The sequence below is a fragment of the Carettochelys insculpta genome, chromosome 23 (assembly GCF_033958435.1).
Source record: "Carettochelys insculpta isolate YL-2023 chromosome 23, ASM3395843v1, whole genome shotgun sequence".
Classification (NCBI taxonomy): domain Eukaryota; kingdom Metazoa; phylum Chordata; order Testudines; family Carettochelyidae; genus Carettochelys; species Carettochelys insculpta.
Genome location: NC_134159.1, coordinates 14,367,268 through 14,391,347, shown reverse-complemented (window position 1 = coordinate 14,391,347; position 24,080 = coordinate 14,367,268). Strand labels below are relative to the sequence as shown.

General features: G+C 49.3%; 1 protein-coding gene across 7 annotated transcripts in view; it reads right to left on the bottom strand.

Moving 5' to 3' along the window:
• The window catches only part of LOC142001007 (tyrosine-protein phosphatase non-receptor type 11-like), a 113,883-nt gene extending 92,597 nt beyond the window's left edge, over positions 1–21,286 (bottom strand). For all 7 annotated transcript variants that reach the window (XM_074975808.1, XM_074975809.1, XM_074975810.1 and 4 more), the window contains exon 1: positions 21,186–21,286. In XM_074975808.1, coding sequence (XP_074831909.1) covers positions 21,186–21,199 — 14 coding nt within the window. In that variant the 5' untranslated portion in view covers positions 21,200–21,286. The remainder of the gene's footprint in view (positions 1–21,185) is intronic.
• Positions 21,287–24,080: the final 2,794 nt, after the last annotated feature.

Sequence of the window (24,080 nt, the reverse complement as noted above, 5' to 3'; positions counted from 1 at the left end):
GGGAAACCATGGTATAGACAAAGCCTTAGTCTCTACACTGCCTAGCTCTGGACAGGGCCAGAATTACAAGGAGGCTTTGAGAAAGGGCCAGATTTCCAGTGGAGTTCTGCTGAGGCAGGAGATTAAGAGAAGTGTGTGAATGTGGAATGTTCCAAAGTTCTCGTAGGTTGTGTTTCCACTTCCCCTACACAAGCATTTACTGAAAATTAGCATATCAGGGTTAGCAGCGATGCTGCTTTTAGCTGTAGTAGCAACAAGCATGACCTTGTTGCTACTACCGAAAGCCTGGCTCAGGGGCAGATGCGAAATCAGCTCAGTTGGCTCAGCGAAGTTAACAAATGGTTTTCTTATCATGGCAAGATCATCCAATACCATTCACAACCAATGGCCAGAGAGATTCCTTAGGGCTGGATCAGTGAATGCCCCACTGAAGGCTGGAATGAAAGGACTAAAGGAAGCTTCTGGAGCATAGTCCAACAGCTCACCACATGGCAGCCCACCTTCTGCTCCCACAGCCCTCTGGGTAAGCAGTTCCCACTTGACCACAAGGAGTGAGGAACAGAAGAGAGAGTCTCGCAGGATCACAGGTGTAGCTGTCTACATGAAGCACTTATGCAGTGGCTTAGAGGTGGCATCCTCTGGGAGGTCCTTAGCCAAAATATTGGCGAAGGCCTTTTTTTTTTTTTTTAAGTTTCTTTGCTTCATCTGGTGGTTAGAAAGTTTTAAACCAGGAGTGTCCAACCCGTGGCCCTGGACAGCTAGTAATGCGGCCCCACAAGATCGTAAACTTTTAACATTGTTATGTGATTTATATACATTTTATATGCAGCCCAAGACAATTCCTCTTTACTCAATGTGTCCCAGGCAAGCCAAAAGGTTGGACACCCATGTTTTAAACCTTATTGAAGTGCCCCCAAGCTGCTTCTTCCTACGAGAGAAGTGTTAACCAAGCAGTTTGAAAACTAACAACATTCTGCTAAGTCACATGCTTGCAAAACTAAGGAGAGGCTACCAGAATCGCTCAGCCCAAAGACTCACTTATACCCATGATTCTCGTGAAGTAGACAGAGGTAAAGTCCTGTTTTGAAAGGTTAGAATCTGAGAAGGGGGAGCACAGGATGGCAGGACACCAAGCAGCATCCTTATTAAGCACGGGACAAGTGAGCAATAAAGGCTTACAAGGCCACAAGAGGGAATTTCTATTCATGTGTTTGCACAACCCTAGTACAATGGGGTTCATGACGACCTCCTGGTATTTCAGCAGCACCTGGAAGACAACTAGGACCCAAGTGAAAGAGCTCTGGGCTGCTCTGAGCAGGTTGGTGAGACAAGGACTCTCTAAAAAGACAGCAGCTGCAAAACAAGTCATCCATACCTGGAGGCATGTCCATACTTGCTGCGGGTTCAACATGCTGCAGTTGATCCGCCAGAGTTCAATTTCGCCATGTCAGAGAAGACATGGCAAAATTGATCTCTCTGGGCTCAGCTGTAGACCCTGGTACTCCACGCTGCCATGTGGCGCAAGGAACATAAGCGCGAGCCTGAAGAGCCCGGGTCTCCAGCAGGGTGCAAAATCGATCCCGATATGTTGATTCTAGCTATGCTAATGGCATGGCTAAAATTGCATATCTGCATATCACCTTTGATCTCTAGCATAGCTCAGGCCTGAGTCACAAACCCAGCAGTTCCTCCCTTTCAGTCTTCCCCTCTGGTTTCCCCATCTCAGGGTGTCGCAAAAAGCTTCCTCTGGCTCCTTTGCCCACTCACTGGCCACCTTTGCTCTGCCAGAGACCTGCTCCTTCCTGAATGGCAGGTGCTACACCAACATAACCCTCGCCAGGAGAGGCAGAAGGCTTACGTCAGTGTAGCGTGGGCAACGCAGCATCTAGAAACAGTGTTTCTTCCCTGGGTGGTCTTATTTTCACAGCTCTGCTGGCTTCTCACGCTGCCCCACTTCAGTTGGCAGAAGAACGCTGGTGACAAACTGCACCCCTGGCAAAAGGAGGGTAACCATGGACAAGCACCCCGGCAGTAATTACTGCGGTGGTGGTTACGTTGACCTAACCTAGGTCAACTAACAACTGTAGCGGAGTCACACTCCTCGGCCCTCACTCCACCAAAGAGAGAGGCTGCACTTCTTCGGACTCAACCGCCTCCTGCCACCAGGAGGCACGAGCTACATCTGCACCAGAGAATTTTGTAAACAAAACTCAGAGCATCTACACAAAAAACATGTTTTGTCAACAGTCTGCTGACAAAGCTTGGCACTTCCGCCAACAGCATTTTGCCTCTCCACAACGAGGAATAACGCCTTCGTTGACAGTTTCTGTCAACAAGAAAAGGCACGTAGATGCTCTGGGGGGCCTCTCTGTCAACAGACAGGGCTTCTGGATCACCAGGCAACCCTGTCGGTTGAGCTTCCCATTGGCCTTTCTGTCGAGAGCACGGCTGGGCAGTCTGGCCGCTCTCAGTTGAGGGAGCGGATTGCTTTTTCGATCCACTTGTGTGTGTGGCTGCAATCTGTCAACAGAAGTTTTGCTGGAAGATCTCGTCTGACAGGGACTTCTGTCAACAGAGCGCTGTAGCCTAGACACAGCCCTGGCTGAAAAGAGAATTCAGCCCCATCTCCTGTCGCACTATCCAGCTAAACCGAGTTACCTGGGGCAGACTTATCAGGCACGGAAGGAGCAATTCTTTGGAGTCTCTTCTCTCAGTTACAGCCTCACATCTGAGGCACAGCTGAGGTTTAAAACAGCAGCACACACAGGGCAGAAGCAGGCACCAAAAGTTAAGGCAGCCTGACGAGGTGGCACTAAGCAGTGACAGGTTATCCACAGCCCATGCCTACCCCATCTCAATGGACAGGAGCGGCCCTCCCTGCCCCCTCAGCACCGGAGGAAGGTGCCATCTGCCAGAGACCCCATGGTCACGTGCGTTGCTGTTGGGGCCAAGCTCAGCTTTCAGGATTATACAACAAGATGAGCTAATTAAAGTGAGGGGTTTATTTTGGACTTGGGCAGGGTGACAAGGCAAAATATAGCCTGTAACAGGCCTGAGTTGCCTTTGAAAAGCTGCCAGGGTTATTTTTTAACTAGATACATCACAAAGAATCGGAGAGGGGATAAAAATAAAGAAATAACACAACTATATTTAGAATTTCGTCTGCGGCAGGCCTGGTTACGTGTCTAAGGGGGGAAACTAATATTCAGGGATGGGGGCAAAGAGAACAGCCGTTCGGGCAGCTTCCCTACATGGGATGGATCTTATGGGGCTCTGGTTATTACTTGTGCTCCCTCGTCTCTTTCACAGCCTTTGGCACAAACAGCCTGTTGTTGCTCCCGGTCCTTTCCTGGGGTTGGGTCCCCTTCCCCTCCATTGACTCTGCCCAGTAGGAGGCATTGCTCTGATTCCACCCAGCTCTACGAGCCCACTGTGGAGCATGGTGGAGATCAAGACAAGCCAACGAACGCAGCCCAGCCTATTAAACTACCACTCAGGACTCCTCCATGATAACTCCCTACAGAAGATGCAACACCCAACCCTCATCCAAAGAATTTTGAAAACAGAGAGCTTACAATTTATGGTTAGCCCAGCTTCCCTGGAAAGCAGTACTCACAATCAGTGTTCGCTGTACGCTGAACACTTGGGTGGTCGCCCAGGAGAGATTCAGATGCCAAGCCAGATGATTAGCAGAGCAGCCCCAGCTACCAGCATGTGATTCTACCAGTGGTGCGCATCCACACATGCCTTGGTGCACATAATTTATTCCAGCCATGGATGGAAAAAATACTAGAGGAACACTGCTCACAGTGCCAGCCCTGATCCATTCTTCCCCCAGTCTCCGTGCCCAATTCAGAGAGGACGGGCGTATGTTACAGCCTGAACTATGGAGATCTGGCTCTTGGGCCTTTTTTTTGGTGGGGGGGGCACTTCAGACAGCCCCAGTGCAATCAATCCCCACACAGCTGGCTGCCAGCTCACATGGTACTCAGCCATCCTGAAAACAGACCCCTTCAGAATCAAGGTTTTTCCAAGAATGAATTAGTTTGGGGGTTATTTTTAAAAGCATCTCCTGGTTTGAGCCTCATATTACAGGGATTCTTCTACCCTGCATTCACCGTATCCATGTGCCTCGGGGAGTAGCCGGGGGGGGGGGGGGGGGGGTGTGAGACAGGAAACAAAAGACAAACCAGCCGGCAGACTGTGTTCCTATAGTCCCACGTTAGTCTGCAGCTTCACAAATAAGCTGTCCTGAAGCACCTTTGAGATCAACACATTTATTAGGTCATGAGCCTCCGTACTCAGACCCATTTCCTCAGGTGACTGGAGTGGTAATGACCTAATAAATGTGTTGGTCTCTAAGGTGCTACAGTCCGGCTTGTTGATGGCGTTCCTATGGGAACTCTGAATTCTCACTATGGACTTCAGTGGCAGGCAGCCCAAGGCCGGTAATTTGGAGTAGTTGTTCAGACTACAGCACCTAGGCCTGAAGGAGGGAGGCTGACTCCCCATTCCGGAAGCACAACAGCATCGCAGCAGAAACAGGACATATAAAGAGAATGTGGGGGGTGGTATCCCCCTTGTCCAAACCCCTCATTGCTTGGTTCCCAGCCACCTCACACTGCAGAGGTAGAGGCTGGGGTTCTTGTCCTCGTCTCTGGCTTCTAAGCAGCCAGTCTCCACTCCTGCCACTCCCCCTGGAAGCAGGTTTCTTGTTTAGCATCTGTTTACCAAGGCTGCTAGGAGGGAGAGGGATATCTTTTTAGCTCTAGCTGGCCCAGTACTGGCTAGAGCAAGCCTGAATTTATTTCAGTGCCAACTCTTACGTAAAGCTCAGAGGAGATTAGTAGGCAGCTAGTTATAGTGTCATGACACAAACCTCATTTAATAGCCAGAGACTTATGACAAGTCCGGGTCGGGGATGGTCTCCATACCTCGTTATCACTATCACACAGCCCCAGCCAGCTCCGCTGGTGGAAGGAAGAGGATGATTTAAGAGGGGTTTCGTGTAAGTGCTATAATGGAACGTGCCCATCTGACTTCGCCCCCCGCCACTGTCGAGCCACAAAAAGGAAGGGAGGCCCATGCTGCCATGGGCCATCCAGCCTGGGCTTTGCAAGGATTCTTGAAGAGGCAGAAAACGTGTTCTGTGCAGAGGGAGACATCCAAGCCAACCACCCTGCTGCTCGCAGCAAGGCCGCACAAGCCCACAGGGTCGAAAGGGATTCCAGGCCAGCCACAAGGGGGTGCATAAAGATCCCTAAGTGCAGCCACTAGCACAGCGGGGTCCTGGTCTCTGTCTAGAGCAGGGGTGAGCCAATTTTACATTGGGCCCCACTTTTTGTTCCTGCAATTATCGGCCCTACCCCACCACCCCCTGACCTGTCTAATGTCATCCAAACTGACGGCTATTTCAGTTATGTTCACGTGAAAATAAACCCCCTTTCGGCGCGCGTCAGAAGATAAGTCTGTAGAATGTAAAAACTTCATTAAATCAATATAGAAATGTAAATATGCACACATGCAAAGCAAGATAGTTCCCATTTTTAATGAAGAGGATGAGCCTGGGACCCAGCCGCCAACTGTGCTATGCCCTCCCCTTATGAAATTTCATGCCCCCCTCCCCAGTGAGGTGTCCCACCCCCCACTTTGCACAGCCCTGGTCTACAGTACCACGGTGCTCCAGCACTACACTGATAGCCAGCAGGCAGCTCCACATCCGTTGGCCTAGCACAAGATTCCGCACACCCACATGACTTAACACCACATCCTACCGGTAACGGGAACTGAACCTAGAGCTTTGGAGTTAAAAGCAGGAACCTGTCAACCAGGCGCTAGAGGGCAACAGAGCTACACTGCGGGTTCCAGGAGGAAAGCTGAGGTCATTCCCCACCACCTCTTTTCCTGAGAAGAGGAGACATCACTTGCATGCTGGCCCCCCACCCGCAATTGCTGCAGTAAATGATGGGTGAATAGGCCGTGTAACCCAGCTGGCACATTGCCCCATGGCCTCTTGGGAAAGCTGGTCTAAAAACTAGCCGGCCCTTGATGCGAGTTTGCTATTGCATGGCCCTGCCCTCCACTGGGGGGAACCAGCACAGCAAGGTGCGTCAGCGAGAGACGTATCTGGAGCAAAAAGAGAATTCCACAGGAAGTTCTGCCTGCACCGGGAGGAGGACAGCATCGCCGTGACCGCAGGGACGAGCACAGCAGCCACAGCTGTGCTTCAATTCAAGGGCTGCACTGTCATTTTCACAAAGCTGCCACCCTCTCCCACCCACCCTGGGTGCCAGCTGAGGGTTGCACACATCTCTTTCCCTAAAGCCCAGAGCAGATGGGCTTGCCTTTCCTCTCCAAGTCAGCAAGCAGTCATCCGTGCATTTTTCCTCCCCCAGCCCCAGAAGACATGTAAAGAGCAGGTTGGGAACCACATCCTGACCATCTCTTCCCCCACAGGAAGCCTTGGAGCAGATGCTTGCAAAGAGATAGGCCCTTACCTGATAAGATATCAGGTCCGTTACAGCTACCAGCAGGCTGCCCTGGTCTTTCCCACCCACAGCTGCTTTCAGCCCAAAGATCCTGCAGCAAGATTATGTCCTTGTCTAGCAAGCTCACCAGCCTTCCCTGAGTGCTGCATCACCTGTGAGTCACCCTGGAGCACGTATTTGCCAAAAGCTACAAACCAGCATCTCAGCCAAGGGCAGGGCACAAGATGACTGCTCAGCCCATTTACTAAAGTGTCCTCTGTTCACATGCAGAAGCAAGTGAAGTTATAACTCCCATACTCCCCTGCTTCTATTGATCTGGAACCTGAGGCCACAGGTACATTAATACAAGACACACGAAACGGAAGGGAGAAGCTCTCATGACCTTTGCTTTGTGTTGCACACAAGGGTGGAGGACCACATTAAAACAGATGGGCTTGGCGGAGGTATGAATTTAGATATTCACATCGGAAGGGATCGGTACACCAAATGCAGAATGACCGTATGGTTAAAGGAAATCCAGATTCTCTTCTGCAGACCTCCTGCTTGCCAAGCAATGATATACATGTGTAAGAGACCAGACAGCAACCAAATGGAAAACACTGAGAAATGGTTTGAATACTGTACAGTATGTCAAGAATCTGAAGGAAGAGTACACAAAATGGAGGGTGGGAGGTGGGCAGGGGGGAAGCTGCATCCTTTTTTCCTGTCCACACAGTTATGAACAGTAATCCAGTAAATGACTCTTCCCACCAAGACAGCAGAGCAAGACTCCAAGTTACAGTTGATCTTCATCATCCTCTGAACTCTGAAAGTGAAGTCCTAATTACATGTTAGATACAAATGGATTCACCCATTATCATTCCTACCAACTTCCTTTTAAAATGTGATCAAATCCCTTCCATGCTCCGGATTGGAAAGAAGAGACCTAATCCTGCAGCGGAGGAGAGATTAAAGGAGTACACCCTTGGGGAGATTTTTCACCCCAAAATGCCTGGATCAGGCAAGAGATGTGCATGCTTTCCATCTTACTTCCTGATTTTTTAAACAGCAAAAGAAACTGACTCTTTTCCACTACTCCCATCCCCTAAAGAAGAAGGGAATTTTCAAAAACTGACGCTAGCAAGGGTTCTCCTGCACTATGGGGCCAGTCTTGGCTTCCATCAAAGCCAGCGAGTTTGATACACATGGGATTATAGCCACAGCCTTCCCGCATAGCCCTCTTCATATTAATGCAAGTGTTGCTGAAGCTTTCTACAGTTTCCCCCTTCCATGGGGGGGTCCCTTGCGCAGGGTTTGTACAGCAAGCTCCCAAGAGTCTGCGCTCTAACAGATTTGCTCGTTAAATCTCTCTTCCATATGTCCCCTGGTCAGTGTGGCCAGACAAAAATCACAGGTCTTTGCAGAGTGTTGTTGACACAAGCAGGAGTTGAGCTGTTTGTAAAAAAGCATATATAGACAGGAAGAGCCCAGTTCCTGATTTCTAGTTTGGTTTAATAAGAAGAATTTCCTTCTTCCCTTCAGACTCATGCAGGAAGCCTGCAAACAGACCAGCTCCAGAAGCCGATTAGGTTCCATCCTACGCACGTTTCCTGAAACATAAAAATGATTCGCAGGAGTTACTTTCCATTCCACTCCCCACCCCCAAAGGTAGCAAGTACGATTCCAGCCAGGGCATTGGTCTTGGGTTCAAGACAGATAACGAGCAATCCAAAGGAGGATGAGTTTTCTGATTCATATCAGGGAAGGCATCATCCTACTGGCACATCCTTCTATGCCCCCAATAGAGCAGGTACTTATTTTCAGGCTCTTAGTACTCCTGAAACCGCCAGTCTTTCAGGCAGGGACAGCGTCCCACTAGGACCAAGCACAGCAATCATAACATGCTGAGAGCCATCTGGAAAGGCTAAGACAAGCCAACTTTGGGCATGTGCTTAGACACAAGCTGTATCCCAAGAGCAGTGGGGTCAGAAAAAAAAAAAAAAAAGAATTTTACAAGTACTTCTATGCTCACAACTCCAGCCCACGTGAAGATGGGGAGCGTTATCTTCATCTCACAGATGAAGCAATAGAGACTTGGGGGTGTGATCTGCCCAGGTCACACAGTAAGTCAGTGGCAGAGTCAGGATCAGAAGCCAGATCTTCCAGGCAGCTCGTGCCTTCGCTACCAGGCCACCACGAACAAGAAAGGAGGCTCCCAGTTCAGCTGCCAAGGAGCACAGAAAAGAGCTGGCCAGGCTACGGCTCGGTGGAAGCAGTCATCCCACAAGAGCTCAGCGAGAGTCGAGGCCTTCATCAGGGAGGGAAGAACACCAGACAGGTACTCGCTCCGTGCAGGGCGTCGGAGTGCATAACAGGCGCCAAGTGGAGGCCGATGCAGAGCGATTACCGTTAGAGGCACCAAGACTTACGGAGAATGGAGGACAGCTTCTACCCCTCCACCAGCTTGGGAGAAGAAACAACTGGGGAGATGCCCCATGTGTGGGACCTGCTGCAAGCCCATTGCACAGGAGAGGGCTTACCTCTGTCCCAGCTACCGGTGCACAGAGATGGTAAAACCACAGAGTGCCTGGGGAACCCCCACTGTAGCTCAAGCCACAGAGGATTGTGCTTTTAGCCTAAAACATATGGGTTCAAATCCTGCCAGGGGTGGGTGCATGCATTAAAGCTGAGCAGTAATGATGTTATGGCAAAAGATGGTTACCTTCCCGGAGGAACAGGGACAGCAGACACGCAGCCCTTGAAGACAGCCAGCTACAGCCTTTTATTTAGCCACAACACAGGCAAGTATCAGCTGCCATCAAACTGACAGGGAAGGCAGCTGCTCTGCCTTTGCGCACTGAGCGCCTGCCCAGCTGGATTTAGCTGTTGGTGCTTTCTGGATTTCGGGCGTGGAGGGGGGTTGACAGGTTCTGTCCTCTATTAGCAACTCTGTTTTATTAGGAACCTAATGGGACCCAAAGGTGGTGGGGGCCCTTAGTTCCTCCTTGGTGCACTGGGACAGGAGGTCAGGGTAACATGCCCTGGGAGGGGAGCGCTCTCTCTTCCTCTCTGCCAGTGGCAGAAAGTGCCCTGCATCACATCTGTCACGCTGCCTGAGCCACAAGCCAGGCTAGCCACCAGCTGTACAGACCACCGGGGCCCAGCAGCCAAGCACCAAGGAACAACGCTGATGCGACAGCGAGAACGGCACCATGAAGGAACAGCAGACACCAGACAGACAAGTGCTTCAAGGTGACAACCATCCCCAGGGGTCCACTGGTGTTGGGATTGCTCCCAGATCTAAACCCAGGTAAGTCACTGGTTGCAGGGTTCTGCATGGGGGAAAAGAAGGGAGAAGGACATCCTCACCGACCTCCTTCCCTGTTGCACCAAATTAAAGCTCCAGTCCTTGACCAGGATCCGAACAGAGGTGGGAAAAGTACCCAGAAAGTTACTCGAGTATAGCACAACTGCTTTGGGAAGAGTATACTTAAGTACACGTTGCAGGTACCCTCTGGAAAACTACTTGACTAAAAGTACGCATGCATGCGCACACAACTAGATTGTGCTCAAGGATCCAGAAGGGAAAGCAGCTGCTTTTTTGGGGAGGGGGAAGGGCACTTTTCCCTTCTCTGGATCCTAGAGACACTGCTGCCAAGCAAGAGGGATAGACGGTGTCATTTTGGTTTCAAGAAATGCTTCCCAGTTCTGGCTGTAATATTCTGAATTAGTCTCCAAGAAGGCAACAAACCCTAAACACCACAGGTTTCAAACTTCTCTTTCACAGCCAGCCCAGGCCCTTCCACCCTCCATCTGCCAAAGCAAGCAGTGACTGCAAACACTTAGGCCAACATTGACATTCAGTTCAGGAAATACATATGTTCTCTTTGGTGGGGGAGCAGGGCACTTGGACCACAGGCTCCGTGTCATTTGAGGGAGGAGGGCAGGTTTTTCACATTGTTTTCCCTATTGCAACAGATCAGGGTTAAAAAACCCCAAACAGGAAAATTTAAAAGGGACAATTCAAGGCATTTGCAGATCCATTTTACAGCCTCAACAGCTCGGGTCCCTGGTAACACCACTTCTTCTGCAGGTTGTGTAACGCAACATCTCGCTTCGTGGAAGGCGAATCAGTGTGGAAGACACACTCGGAAAGGGGTCCCACACAGACTTGAAGCCCTGATGACTTATAGATGAACCGGGATCTTGAAAGCCATTTTTGGTTGCATGTTGCAAAATGAAAATAGACAAAGGGCTTTGGATGAGCTCGGAGGCTACCCTGACTTTCTCCACCACTCAAAACTGAACCTCTTCTCTAAGCGAAGCCACAAGTTGCAGACAACAAAAAAAAAAATCTAGATTCTGAAGCCCCAGAGCTCAGGATCATTTGATTCAGTCCATTATAAAACTAGAACCACTTTGCATACTTCAGATCCATATTTTGAATTCTGTCCAAAGGCCTGTCTAATACTTGAGTCCTTTCATGTCCTGATAATTTTCTCTCTTAGTTTTTCCATTGTTAGATGTACCACCAGGGACAACTGGTGCCTGCAGGTGGAGGGGGTGCAGGAAGGGCCAGCCAGAGGGATGGGACGTGGCACTGCATCCAGAGATTTATATTTTGGCCAAGGTACAGGAGGGTAATGCACCTCCTGAGTGCTAATACAAGTCGCCTACATGTGCCACACTGGAAGTTCATCTGTCAAGATTTCCAGCCCGTTTCTTTTTAAAGCTCAAGAGATGTGACAAAGCTTAAAGCATGACAAACATTTAAAAGCTTTGCCTTAGGCCCTTCGCAAGTCAGGAAGCTAGCCCACCTGCAGGTGTGGCTAAGGTGGGGTACCTATATGCATATTCCAGGTTTCTAAAAGGAAAGGAGTAAGCCCCACCTCACCCTTTACTGGGGACTACCTCCTCCCGGGTATAAAAAGTGCTACGCACAATTGTCAGGAACAGTGTCATTTGGGTCTGCAACCACCATTAGCCACATCAACCCACTTCCACTCATCCTCATCTCCAAAGGGCTAGAGGGGAACTGGAAAAGGTTCAGAGCAGGGCAACAAAGATGATCAAGGGCCACGCAAGGAAAAACTAGAAAACTTCAATTTCGAAAAGCTGAAAAAAAGTTTGCTGTACAATCCATAACTGGTGTGGGAAAGCAAATAGGAAAGTGTTATTAATTCCTTCCCATCACACGAGAACCAGGGGTTGCCCAATAAATTAATAGCTGCGTGTCCAAACAAGCATAAGGAAGTACTTCTTTACACACTAGTCAGCCAGCCTGGGGAACCGACTGACTCAGAATGTTAAGGCCAGAAGTAAAATTGGATGCAAAAAGAGGATTAAATGAGCCCATGGAGGATAGGTCCATGAATTGGCCAAGATGGTTAGGGACGCAACTAGGTATTCCCAAATCTGACTGTCAGAGGCTGGGACCATATCCTGGGATGGATCACTCAAAAGCGCTCTATTCTATTCATTCCCTCTGGAGCATGTAGCATGGGCCACTGCTAGACGACAGGATGCTGGGCCACTGGTGTGATTCAGTGAGATCATTCTTTACATTTTCTTTCCATGCTATTCGTAAGACCCTTTGTTTTCAACCTAAATTAACTTTTAACCAAAAAATTCCTGCGTGTCAAAGAATTATTCAGGTTTTTTTCCATCCTACTTTTGCATCAAATATGCAAAAGTAACTTGTTTTATCAGGAAGATACAACACATTGCATGAGATACAGGCATGCAATAGTGCAGGGGTGAGCAACTTTTTATTTTTGGCCTTACTTCTCATCCCTCCAGTTAGCAGGGCCCTGCCCAACCCATCTAATATAATCCAAATTAATGGAAATTTTAATTATGTTCATATAAAAAAAGGTACACTTGGCATTTGTAAGAAAAATCAGCCTGTAGAATGTAAAAGCTTTATTAAATCGGTATAGAAATGTGAATACACAGACAAACAGGAACATATGTCAACATTTCTAATGAGATGGATGAGCCTGACACACAGCAGCCAAATTTCATGCTCCCCAAGGGCGCCCAGCCCCACTTTGCTCACCCCTGCAATAATGCATTAGTCTGTGTATGTGCAGAGCTGCCTGTTGACGTAAGGCTATGTATTAGTCTAGAAGAGATGCACAAATGGGCACACACACAAGCTCTGTCACTCATGCATATCTGAACATAGTGATCAGTGTCACACTCACATACATGTCAAGCTGTTAGCGGATAGTGATTTCCAGATCTGACACAAGAAAATGGGAAGAAAAACGTCTTTATTAAAGCACAAAAAGCATTAAAAAGTTTTAATCAGCCAAAAAGGAAAAAGGATGAAGTTGAGCATGCACCATAAATATTTACACACATCATTTTCAGTCTACAACAGTAAATTATTTATTCCAATTAAAGGATTTCTTTGCGAATTAGAGATGTATTTTTTTAAACTGAGATGGCATTGTGTTGAGTTATGTAGCAAATTGATGAACAGAATTCAAAGCATTAATCTACTGAACATCATGCCCCCAAACACACACCTGTCCTTCCATCCACTAAACTCTGATATTTAGTCAGAATAAATACTTCTAGTTTTTCCACCAGTCTTTACCTGTTTTTGTTGCTGTGGCAATAAACCCCAATAAATGCCCAGAAAAAAAACAGAATAAGGAACTGAAAACAAAGGTCCCTTAACTAGGCATGAAATGTTGTGATGGCCAAAGGGTATATAACAGGGTTCAAAATAAACAGAACTACAGGTTGAACCTCTGTAATCCAACATGCTCGTGACCTGACCAGTGCCAAACAAGAGAATTTGCCAGACTCCAGGAAGTCAATATTGTCTAGCACAGTGGTTCTTAACCTTTACTGCAGCCTGCACCCCGGTAGTTCTCAAAAATATGTTCTTGCACCCCTTATCAAAATTCAGAAATGGATGGGGGGGGGCTATACACTTTTAAATGCATATTAAATATATGTAAAATAGTTTTATGTTATTACTCATCACAAATAATAGTAGAGCAGGCAAACAAAAATACACAAGTACTACCCAGAGATGTTGCAGGGTTTTTCTGTGGACAAACTGTAACCAATGCACTAACAGTTAGCAGCTAACTGTATATTACAGCAATCGTTTAAAAATGTATAATGTTAATAAATACATAGGTTTGACGACACAAAGTAGTTGCACTTACACGCCTGTGCTTAATTTGTGTTTCTGTTGATTTAGCTTCAAAAAAACCTGGCATGTCTCTCACTCCCAGAAGGGGCATCATGCACCCCAGGATAAGAAACACTGGTCTAGCACATTACCAATATTTCCACTCTTTACTGGGCTCTTAGACATTGAGTGGGTAAATTGCAGCTAAACAACAGTACGGAACACTGAGAACCTGTAACCAAACTTTATGGGTCTGTGGGAAGTTTGGCCACAACCATTGATAAATGCTCATCCAGCTAACTAAAATCATGCCAGATTACAGGAATTGCCAGATGAGTGTTCTGGATTAGAGAGGTTCAATCTGTAGTTAAGTTCATGGAGGACGGATCCATCCATCGCTATTAGCCAGGATGGTCAGGGGTGCAGCCACATACTTCCGGCAACCCTAAGTCTGATTGCCAGGTTCAGGCACGGATGATGGGTAGATCACTTCATCTACTCTGTTCTACCTTCCTATGAAGCTCTAGCAATGGCTTCTGTCCAAGAAAGGCTACTGAACTGGATGGGCCATTTGGTCAGGTTGGGTCAAGCCAGCCTTATACACAGGGGCCCAGATTCCAAGTTCAGGTTAGTGTCACTCAGCTGAAGATAATGGTAGTTATGCCAGCCTGAGTAAAGTTGGGATCTGGCCCAGTAAGGAAGCGTTTGCTACAGAATTGATTTCTAGAGCTACAAGTCAAACCTCTCTTATCTGGCATACGCTGGTACAGCAACACCCGTGATCCAGCAAGATTTAAGTTAGCCTGATGTCTACTTATCATGGTGGTCTCAGATTTGTTTACAGCCACCAGTCCTGGCTCTCAGTGTTCAGGGCTGTTATTTAGCTATAATTTGCCCCAAATGTCTTTTAAGAGCCCAGTAAGCAGTGGAAGTGTTGGTAATGTTCTAGACAATATTGACCTCCCATCCTTCAGCAAATTCTCTGATTCAGCACCCATCAGGTCCTGAGGATTCTGGACTAGAGGGGTTCAACCAGCAGGGAAAAATTTTTCAATGAACTGTTTGAACTGAAAAACGCTGCTTCATCGAAATGGCTTGAGAAACTGGGTCGGTTTTGATGACTCAATACAAATACTTTGTTTTGGGGAAAAAAGTGTTACAGTTTCAGGAATGTTACCATTTTCAACCGGAAAAGATTTAGTGCTCAATTTTTTTTTAAATATAAAATTCTGAAATGAAATGTTTTGTTGGACAGAGTTTAAAAAAAATATATTTTTGTGCTGGAAAATTTGAGAGGGACCTTGTCCAGATTTGGGACAATTATCCCCCCTCCATTCACTCAAAAAAAGTTTTGTGGGAGGAGACTCGTAGAACACTAGAACTGGAAAGGACCTTGCCAGGTCGCTGAGTCCAGTTCTCTGCCCTCATGGTAGGACCAGGCATTGTCTAGAGCAACCAACCCTGACAAACATGTGTCTAACCTGCTCTTAAATATCTCTGGTGATGGAGATTCCACAACCTCCCTTGGCAATTTATTCCAGTGTTTGACCATCCTGACAGTTAGGAACTTTTTCCTAATGTCCAACCTAAACCTCCCTCACTGCAGTTTAAGCCCGTTGCTCCTCGTCCTATCCCCAGAGGCCAAGGAGAACAATTTTTCTCCCTCCTCCTTGTAATACTCTTTTAGGTACTTGTAAACTGCTACAAGGGAACTAGTGCAAATGAAACTGTGGCCCTGCACATAACTGGATCCTCTAGTAGCCAACAAAACAGCAAGCAACTGTGTGAGCACTGTCTCTCTTCTTTGTAGGATCAAGCCACGAGGCCTGCAGAAGCTAGTGGCAGCCCATCACCACTAGGAAGATTTATCCATTCAGATCTCATCTATTCAACTCTCTACATCCCAGCACAAGTCCTCTGATCTCATTGGAGTGGACTAGGGCATGAGGAGCTATTCTTAGGTGCCTGGCTTCTCGGCAAGCCATCGGGGTGTCTCACCAGAACCCTGCTGCTCTAGCTAACTTTGCAGCTTTAGCTGCTTTTCCTGACAGCAAAGACTTGAGGTCCCAACTGAAGCAGACGCTATTAAAGGAGGACGGAAGAAGCGACCAGTCCTTTATCAGGCTGCCTTTGAGAATCAACACAACAAAGCTTTGGCAGAAGACTAAAGTTAGAAGTTGGTGCTGGCCTTGTGTTACAGTTTAAAGACAAACCCATTTCCTTCTACTGCACAGCTGTGAACACTTGTCAGTGCACCCCCGCCCCAGCAGTCCCCCATGGTTTCTCAGTACCCCTATACTACCTTCAAGAAGGTACAATGAGATAGCGTGATTAGCATCTGCAACTTGTAGTTCTCTCTCAGTGGGGGAAGGGAAGTATTTAATTTTAATGTAATTTCGCTAAATACCACACGCAATAAGAGAAGGACCTTCCTGGCTATCTCAGCTCTGCCCAATGCCACCCATTAAAGGAAGAGCAGTTTTAGCACAGTGTTATCTTCCCCAAACAGACACACACACACACAAACAGGAGGTGTGCCGAGGTGTGTCAAATACCGGCTACCCACATGACTAGTCCCAATGATGAATTCAGCTCTGCCTCCCCCTTCCTCTCCTCCCCACGCACGGCAGGATGGCAAATTTGTTCCGGTTGTGCATCTGGGGGCAGGGAATCGCACAAATAAAGGGCTTAATTGTCCAGCTCATGCTTCTACCACAGTCCTGCAGAAACCAAAGGGATCCTGTGCCTAGGGAAAGCAGCATGAAACCCTTTAAAAAGTCTCAATTCTTTGTAACAGACCTGTCTACAGAGAGGATTTCCTTTCCCCCTTCTTTTCTATAGTCTCCTCTTCTCCCTCTCTCTCACATCCCTTCGTTATTTGTGGGCTTAGCCAAAAATGAATGCTTTTGAAAAAAATACATATTTTTCCAGCCATTTAATTTTCACCCTTGTATAAAACTCTGGGTTTTCATCACTCATTTCATTTGCATCAATTGACATGGGTACAGTTGTGCACAGTGATGGGGCTGGGGTCATTGTTTGATACCAGCAGAGGCACTGAGACTTTAATAAACCATTTCAAGTTTTAAACAAAAACACTCCCACATTGCAAAGCTTAAGATGTCACGCTCACATACACCTCATACACAACAGCCTTCGATCAAATTCCAGTAACTTGTGAAGCTGCGTTTCTTACTGAGACATGCTGTAAACTTCAATCATTAGTGGAAATAATCTTGACTCAGTTTGTACGTGCCCACGCTGAGGTCGATGTAAACTGACTGACAATCTCACGCTTTCAAGCCTTGTTATATTATCTAAAGCTGTAAGCTTCTCAGGGCGGAGAACCTGCTCTCTAGTCTGCACACATGCCCTATAACATCCCGAAATAACAGCCAGATGTGATTTTCATCAGCTCAGTTTAGAACTCTCCATGGGCAGAGGAGCAGTAGCAACCTTATCTTTGAGGGGAAGTTCCATATCCGTTCATGGCTTGCACCATCACTGTCAGCCAGCACCTCAAGTGTTAAGTCCCAGTACCAACACAGGTGACATCCAACCCAGCATTTCAAGTGGAAAAGGCCACAAATAGCTGCCCTCCGACTGAGCCCACAAGCTTCTTACGGCAACAACAACACTACAAGCCAAAGGGCCACGTGGGCTGACACTTTGCACTGACAAACAAACCCAAAATCAAACACTTCCTAAAGTAACTGGGTAACAACATGACGATGCCCCAGGGTGAAAGCCACAATGACGCAGCATGCAATCGGTTCCAGACATCAGGCAGGGCCTGCTCCAAAGCATTAAATACACAGAGTTAGGGGTTAGCGAAGCTAACCTTAGGGGATCTGGTCTTGCCTTCCACTAGGAGACGAGCCATAAGCACTACACACCTGGATGGTTTAAAGCAGGCGTGTCCAACCCGCAGCCCATGGGCCGCATGCGGCCCTGGACAGCTAGTAATGCAGCCCCACAAGACCGTAAACTTTGAACACTATTATGTGATTTATATACATTAACTATATTGTATATTTTATATGTGGCCCAAGACAATTCCTCTTCACTCAGTGCGGCCCAGGCAAGCCAAAAGGTCGGACACCCCTGGTTTAAAGCCTGGTCTGTGTCACGCACGACCCTGTGCCGGGAGCAATGACTCACAGTTACACTCCTGCTCACAGCACACCTGCCTCCAGGGCTTGAAGCTGGCACTCTCCCCATGTGGAGAGTATACAGAACAACAGAGGCAGTCTTCAAAGCAGCATATCAGCACGCTGCAGCCTGCACCGGAACATCACATGACCCATGAGAATCTCTCCACCAATATTCCCTCATTTCCCCCCTCAATCTATGTGCGGAATAAGTTTTGTTATGTACACTGAGGCACGTACACCACCAGCAGAAACACATGCTGCCAACAATGGGTGCTGTGCTGATCAGCACCTGAATCTTTCCTGAGAGGCCGCCCCAGTGCTCAGCTTCCAGGGAACCCTGTCCCCCCACCTAGCAGTAACCTTTTATCATAAGTCAGGAAGATACCGCAGAGCCTGGCACTCACTTTCAGCCATTCCTCGGTGCCATCCATTGCTAACGCAGCCCGTACACCTGTTCATTCCAGAGCACCAGCTGCCATGCAACTCCAAAATATTAGTCACCTGGGAAGCAGGTGAACAATGAAAGAATATTTTGTACCACTATTGTCTTTTGCACCTATGCCTCTCCTTTTTAAACAGACATCCAATATACTGACCAATACTCCTGCTAAGCATGTGACAGCTGCCATCTTGGCAGACGCTCTAAGGCCATGGTGTCCAATCAGCTCTGAAGCAGTAGCGAACTAGCCACAGTATTCTGAAGATATATTTATTGTTCAATTGACCAAATAGCCTCATGCGGCTAATGGGCTGCACGTTGAACGCCACAGCTCTACAGATTAAACTCGGGGTGTCCACCGCTCATCATGAAAATCACAGCCGGAACCCTAGTCTCAGCAGCAGCATCCAGAATAGAACTAGAACACCTCTGGATGGGACAGGGAGGAGGCTGCACACCACTCAGACAAACCCACCGCTGGTGTCGATCTTCAGAACTGCATTAACTTCATGGAAATTCTTTATCTGCTGAGGGTCATATCACTTCACTGAAGAAGTCTGTAGAGCTCGGGGAGTTTATCCCACATGAGGATCTGGCCCATTAGCTCTGTTTTACCGGCAGAAAAGCTGGGATAAAGAGAACGGAAGGCAACTGGTACAGAGCACTGGGGCCGGAGCCGAGCATAGAACCCAAGTGTCTAGACGCCCACTCGGCTGCTCTTGCGCTGGTGCCTGTCAGCAGATATGTGCTTATGGAGCACCTAAGGAACATACCAGCTTTGTCCCGTGCCTCCGTTTTTATACTTCCCCATTGTACTTGGGGGTCAGAAACATTCACATGATTTTCTCTGAAAGGAAAAATCTAAAGCAAAGGTCAAAATTTTTTATTTTAAAAATTGTTACGATCCCAAACTGTGAACCAAGACTTGCTACTCAAATATTTGGTGTGAAGGGAAAACAGACTCCTTCAATTACCACCCAAGTCCAGAGGCACTGGTTCTATTCCGCAGGGTCTAAGAGCACCATTTATTGACTAGTACCCCACTGGGCTAGGTGCTGTACAAACCGAACCAAAAAGATGACCTCTCTTCTACAGCTCACCTCATCACAAAGTTTAAAATGTCATTTGTGTTTTCCACCACCATTCCTCTTTCCCCCGCCCCCTCAGTCCATTTTTAATATGAAGAAAAGCTTTGAAAGTCACTTTTCTGACACTCCAAGGACAAAGCCACTCAGAGGAGGGATGGGACATTAAGACATATTTGTACACTCCTATATAGGACTATGCATGGATTTTGGTTTCCGAGGGTTACAAGGCAAACAGTTTGCATGGCAAAGAGAAATCCTTGGCAACATCTGTTCACCCATTTTAGAACCACAGCTCAGGAAGCCAGTTACTAGAAAGTTTTAAAAGTATTTGATATCTTAATAACCCTCAACCCCTGCATAAAGAAGAAGCAACCTCTTGGACCCCGGTGATGTGAGCTGTGCCATCTGATGAGAATCCTAGTGAAGTAAATGGAGCAGCTCTACAGAACTGCTGCAGGATAGAGACTCAAGTCAGGAACAATTTTGCAACTGATTATGACAGAGCCAGATTTCAGCCTCCAGTCTTTAGGGAGGACATTCAGAGTCAGTCATCCTGCCGCCCCCTTGCTGGAAAAGAGAAAACCTTTGCAGCATTGGAATTAAGATGCTTTAATCGAGAAAAACAGCTCATTTGTGAGCACAGCTAACCCCACCTTCCCTGAAAAGTTCAGCACAACTTTAACTAGCAAGCTGCTGTCCAGGTTTTTACCCAACACCTGAAAGAGACTCACACGCCTTCATCTTCACACACATTGGAGATGGAAATGAGAAAGCGGTAAGGACAGTGGGTGCTCAGTGTGGTCTAGGATTAAATAAAGTCCTTCTGGTAAAGTATGTCAGACTTTGGAGCAAACTCGCTTTCAGAATAAGAGGAAGGCCAAGGGGCAGGAAGTCTCGGGGGTAACCCCATTAGTACGTAACTTCAAAACACAGCAAACTGCCTTGTGGCACCGCAGAGAGGCAACAGTCACAGCGAGCTGGCAGCCCTGTTACTCTGTGTTCTAACAGAACAAACCAGCAGCTCCGGAGCACTCCAAACACCAACAAAATGATGCACCGAGTGGCGCAGATCCCCGAAGAAGTGGGCCTGTCCCAGGAAAGCTCATCCCCTAATAAATCCTTGTGTTAGTCTGTCGCGTGCCCCAGGACCGCTTCAGAGCGGGAGTTGCTGGTCAAAGGCCACCTCTCCAAATGCATTTACCCCGCCAGCCCCTAGGAGCCCCCGTAGAAAGCAGCCCTCCGCTCTCCGCCCTACCCAAATCATCAGCAGCAGCTCGAAGTGCAGCGGGCGGCAACTGCTCTCCCCAGCTTCCACCCCCAGCCGTGCCGGCGGCAGGCCCTGTGCAGAGCTCCTCCTGGGCCCCAAGAGCAGCTCCGAGCTGCCGTGTACCTTCCGCTTCCTCCGGCCCGAGAGGCTGGGAGCGTATTCAGCGCAGTGGCTCACGCAACGTGCGCGCCCGATCCGGCCTTTCAACCCCCAGCCCACGCAGCCCAAAGCCCCGGGTTCCCCCGGGGCTCAGGGCGGGCCCGTCCGCAGCGAGGCAGCGGCCGCCGGACGGGCCAGAGGAGAACAACCGCTGGAAAGCCGGTCCCGGCGGGGCAGGCAGCCCCCGAGGGCGGCCGGGGCAAACACAGCCCGGGGAGGGCTGGCCGGCTGCTCCCAGCCGGGCGTGGGCTCGGGTGCTCTGGCCGGCGCAGGTTTCCAGCCCAGCCCAGGCAGGGGGCGCACACCCGGGCGGGACCCCGGAGCCAGCCGGGTGCGCAGGGCTCAGCCCGGGGCGAGCCGGGTGCGGGGAAGGGCAGAGCCGGGGGGTCCGAGGCGGGCGCTATGGCCGGGCCGCGCCGGGCCGGGCCGGGCCAGCCGGGAGGGCGGGCAGCTCTTACCTGCGGGAAGTCATAGCAGCACCGGCCGGACCTACACCGCCGCGCTCAGCAAAGTGCCGGGGGCTGGCGAGCCGGAGCTGCCCAGGACAGAGAAGGGGGCGGGGCACCTGGTTTTAGCCTCACCCTCCCGAGCCACAGGTGGAGTGGGTACCACCCCTTCCTCCGCCCTCCAGCCGATCATTGGTCGAGTCTGCCAGGCTAGCCCCGCCTCCTTCAGCTGGCGGCTTAACCCACGTGTCCGCAGGGGGAAGCCCTCCCTAACACCGGGGGAACCCCCGCCCCCTGCTCCTCCGCCCCTCCCTCGCCGCCTGGCAACTGGCACCGCCCGGCAACCGAGGTGGGGCGGCTCTTAAAGGGGCAGCAAGCTCCCGGGGGGTGTGGGCGTAAGCTGGGGCCGGAAGGCGGAGCCTGGCTGCTGCACGGTGCACGCGTCAGGAAGGCATCGTAGGCTGGGGCGCCTCTGGCAGGTGGTCCCAGGCCCGCAGGGATGCAGGGGAGCCAGGCTGTGTCTGCTCCCTGCACAGCTCTGCTGCAGTCCAGACGTTCAGCAAGGTGCAGCTCAGCCCATTGTCCTGCTCCCCCTGCTGCAGGGGGCTGTGAGCATTGCACTCAAACCCCGGGGCCAGTACCACCTCGGCCTGCTGCCACCTCAGTCACTTCCCCTGGGGCAGGCAGCAGGCCCTGTGTTCAGCCAACATCCTGCATCTGGCACCTGACCCCCTCTCTTTGTCTGGTGGCCGGGCACTCCCGCAACAGAAGATCCGAGAATGCCTGTGGCACCATGTGTGATCTTGGGCTAGCCCTTCGCTAAAAATAAGCTTTGTCCTGTAACTGTCATGCAGTCATCTATTGTTTTCCTGGGGCAGGTGCTTGGAGCACTATTTTACCTGCCTTTCAGGAGCGTGGGGAGAGAGAGAGAGAGAGTTAGATACCCATCCTCTCTTCAGCTGCTTACTACAGACACTTGGTGCTTCTTGTAACCTGGGTGTGCAAGAATGTTTTCTCACTTCCCTCCTATGCAAGAGCCTGGTGCTTTCAGGGGAAGGGTTGCAGGGAAGAGAAGGGGTGTTCTTGGTTTCTAAACTTTTATAATACATATACAGTAGACCCCTGACTTACACAGAGGTTGCATTCCTGCACCACCCCCACCCCTATGTCAAACTGCCCATTACTAGAGGACCCAGGAAACTGATGAGTGCTGGTCAGTTTCCCCACTCCTGTCAGGGGCAGCAGCCTGACTCTTGCTGCCCCGATACAGGTGGTTTCCCCACTCCTGCTAGGAACTGCGAGGGCTGCAACATCTGTGCTCCTGTCGGGGGTAGAAGCTGAGTCAGGCTTTCTGCAAGGTGGTGCCAGTCAGTTTCCCTGCTCCCTTGAGTGGCCAGCAGCCCAGAGCCAGGCACCAGCACCCCACCCCTCAGAGTCACATTAACCTGAGGTTGAGGCACCTTGAGTGTACATATTTCAGGGTTCTACTGTACTTTTGACATTTAGGACTTATCACAGGTGCTTGAAGGGGTTCCTACAGATTGATTATGGTTCAGTAATGCCTCAGCCACGGAAAGCTTTCTATAGCTTTCATTATAATTTCAGTGGCTTAATGTACTCCCATGTGCTGTTTGTCTTCTCCCCCCCGTGGGGGGAAGGTAACCTCAGCTGCTCCCCTGAAGTCATACCACTTGAGCAGGAGCACTACCTCACCTTTCCTTTTTGTGTTGGCATCTGATATGCTTTAATTGCCCAGTGTGAAAGTTGACATAAGGCTGCCACCTTTCAAAAGGCCAAATAAAATGCAGCACATAATTACTACATGCAACAGCAAACATTCTGATTATACAATTACAGTAGTGACAACAGGAGGATGGTATCTTTGGCTTTTGTGGTCAAATGTCGCAGTAATTCAATCCCCTGCATTAAGGGCTAAAGTCAGGCTGCCAGCAAAGAAAATTTGCTTCTAGTTAATTAGCTTAGGGTGAAGCTACCCACTGTGCAGTGCAATACAAGGCAGGGAGGAAAAACCTGCCAGTTATGCTAATACGGGGAGGTTAGGGTCAAAGGCTGTTAGTCAAGATGGTCAGGGATGCAGCCTCCTGATCCAGGTGTCCCTAGCCTGTATGCCAGGCAAGAAGGAATGGATCACCTGTTCTGTTCCTTCCTTCTGCAGCACCTGACATCAGCCATTGTCAGACAACAGGACACTGGGCTAGAGGGACCATTGGTCTGACCCAGTGTGGCTGTCCTGAGCAGCAGGTATAAGAGGCAGAGGAAGGCAATGCCATACTGCCAGCCTGGCCCTGTCTAAACTCCTCCCCCAGCTCCTAGGGCAGCATGGGACTGGTGAAGCTGGAGCCAGGCACCTGTGCTCCAGGGCCAGGAGCCACCTGCATGTGCTTTCCAAGGCTGGGAACATTGTGGTGAGACAGCACCTATTGGGGGAAGGGGTGGTATGCCTTTACAGCAGGCAAGGGGGTGATTCTTGGCTCCCCCAGTGCCCTGGGTTTTAGGTACAGGGTCTCAGGCAGAAGAGACAGAACTGGAGATGAAGCCAGGCCTGGGGGTAGCAAGCCATTTGCCCACCATGGCAGTTCTTATGAGGTGAGCAAATGAGCACTGGCCCACTTGATCTTTACAATTAGTTATGTTCCTGGCTTTGCATACTCTTGAGCCTGGAGGAGGACAGAGACTGAGTGAGGGAATATGAGTATGAAGGGGAGCATTCTGACCATCCAGTGCCTATGCATGGATATTAGAGAGAGGATCAGCCTTAGGTCTCAGAATAGCCTCCCTGCCCACTCTGCCCAGGTACAGTTGGTAAATCTGCAGCCTGTCACCCTGCATTCCCCACTTTGGGTCTCTGACAAGAGTAGCAAGCTGGTCATTGCTTTGTCTAACCAG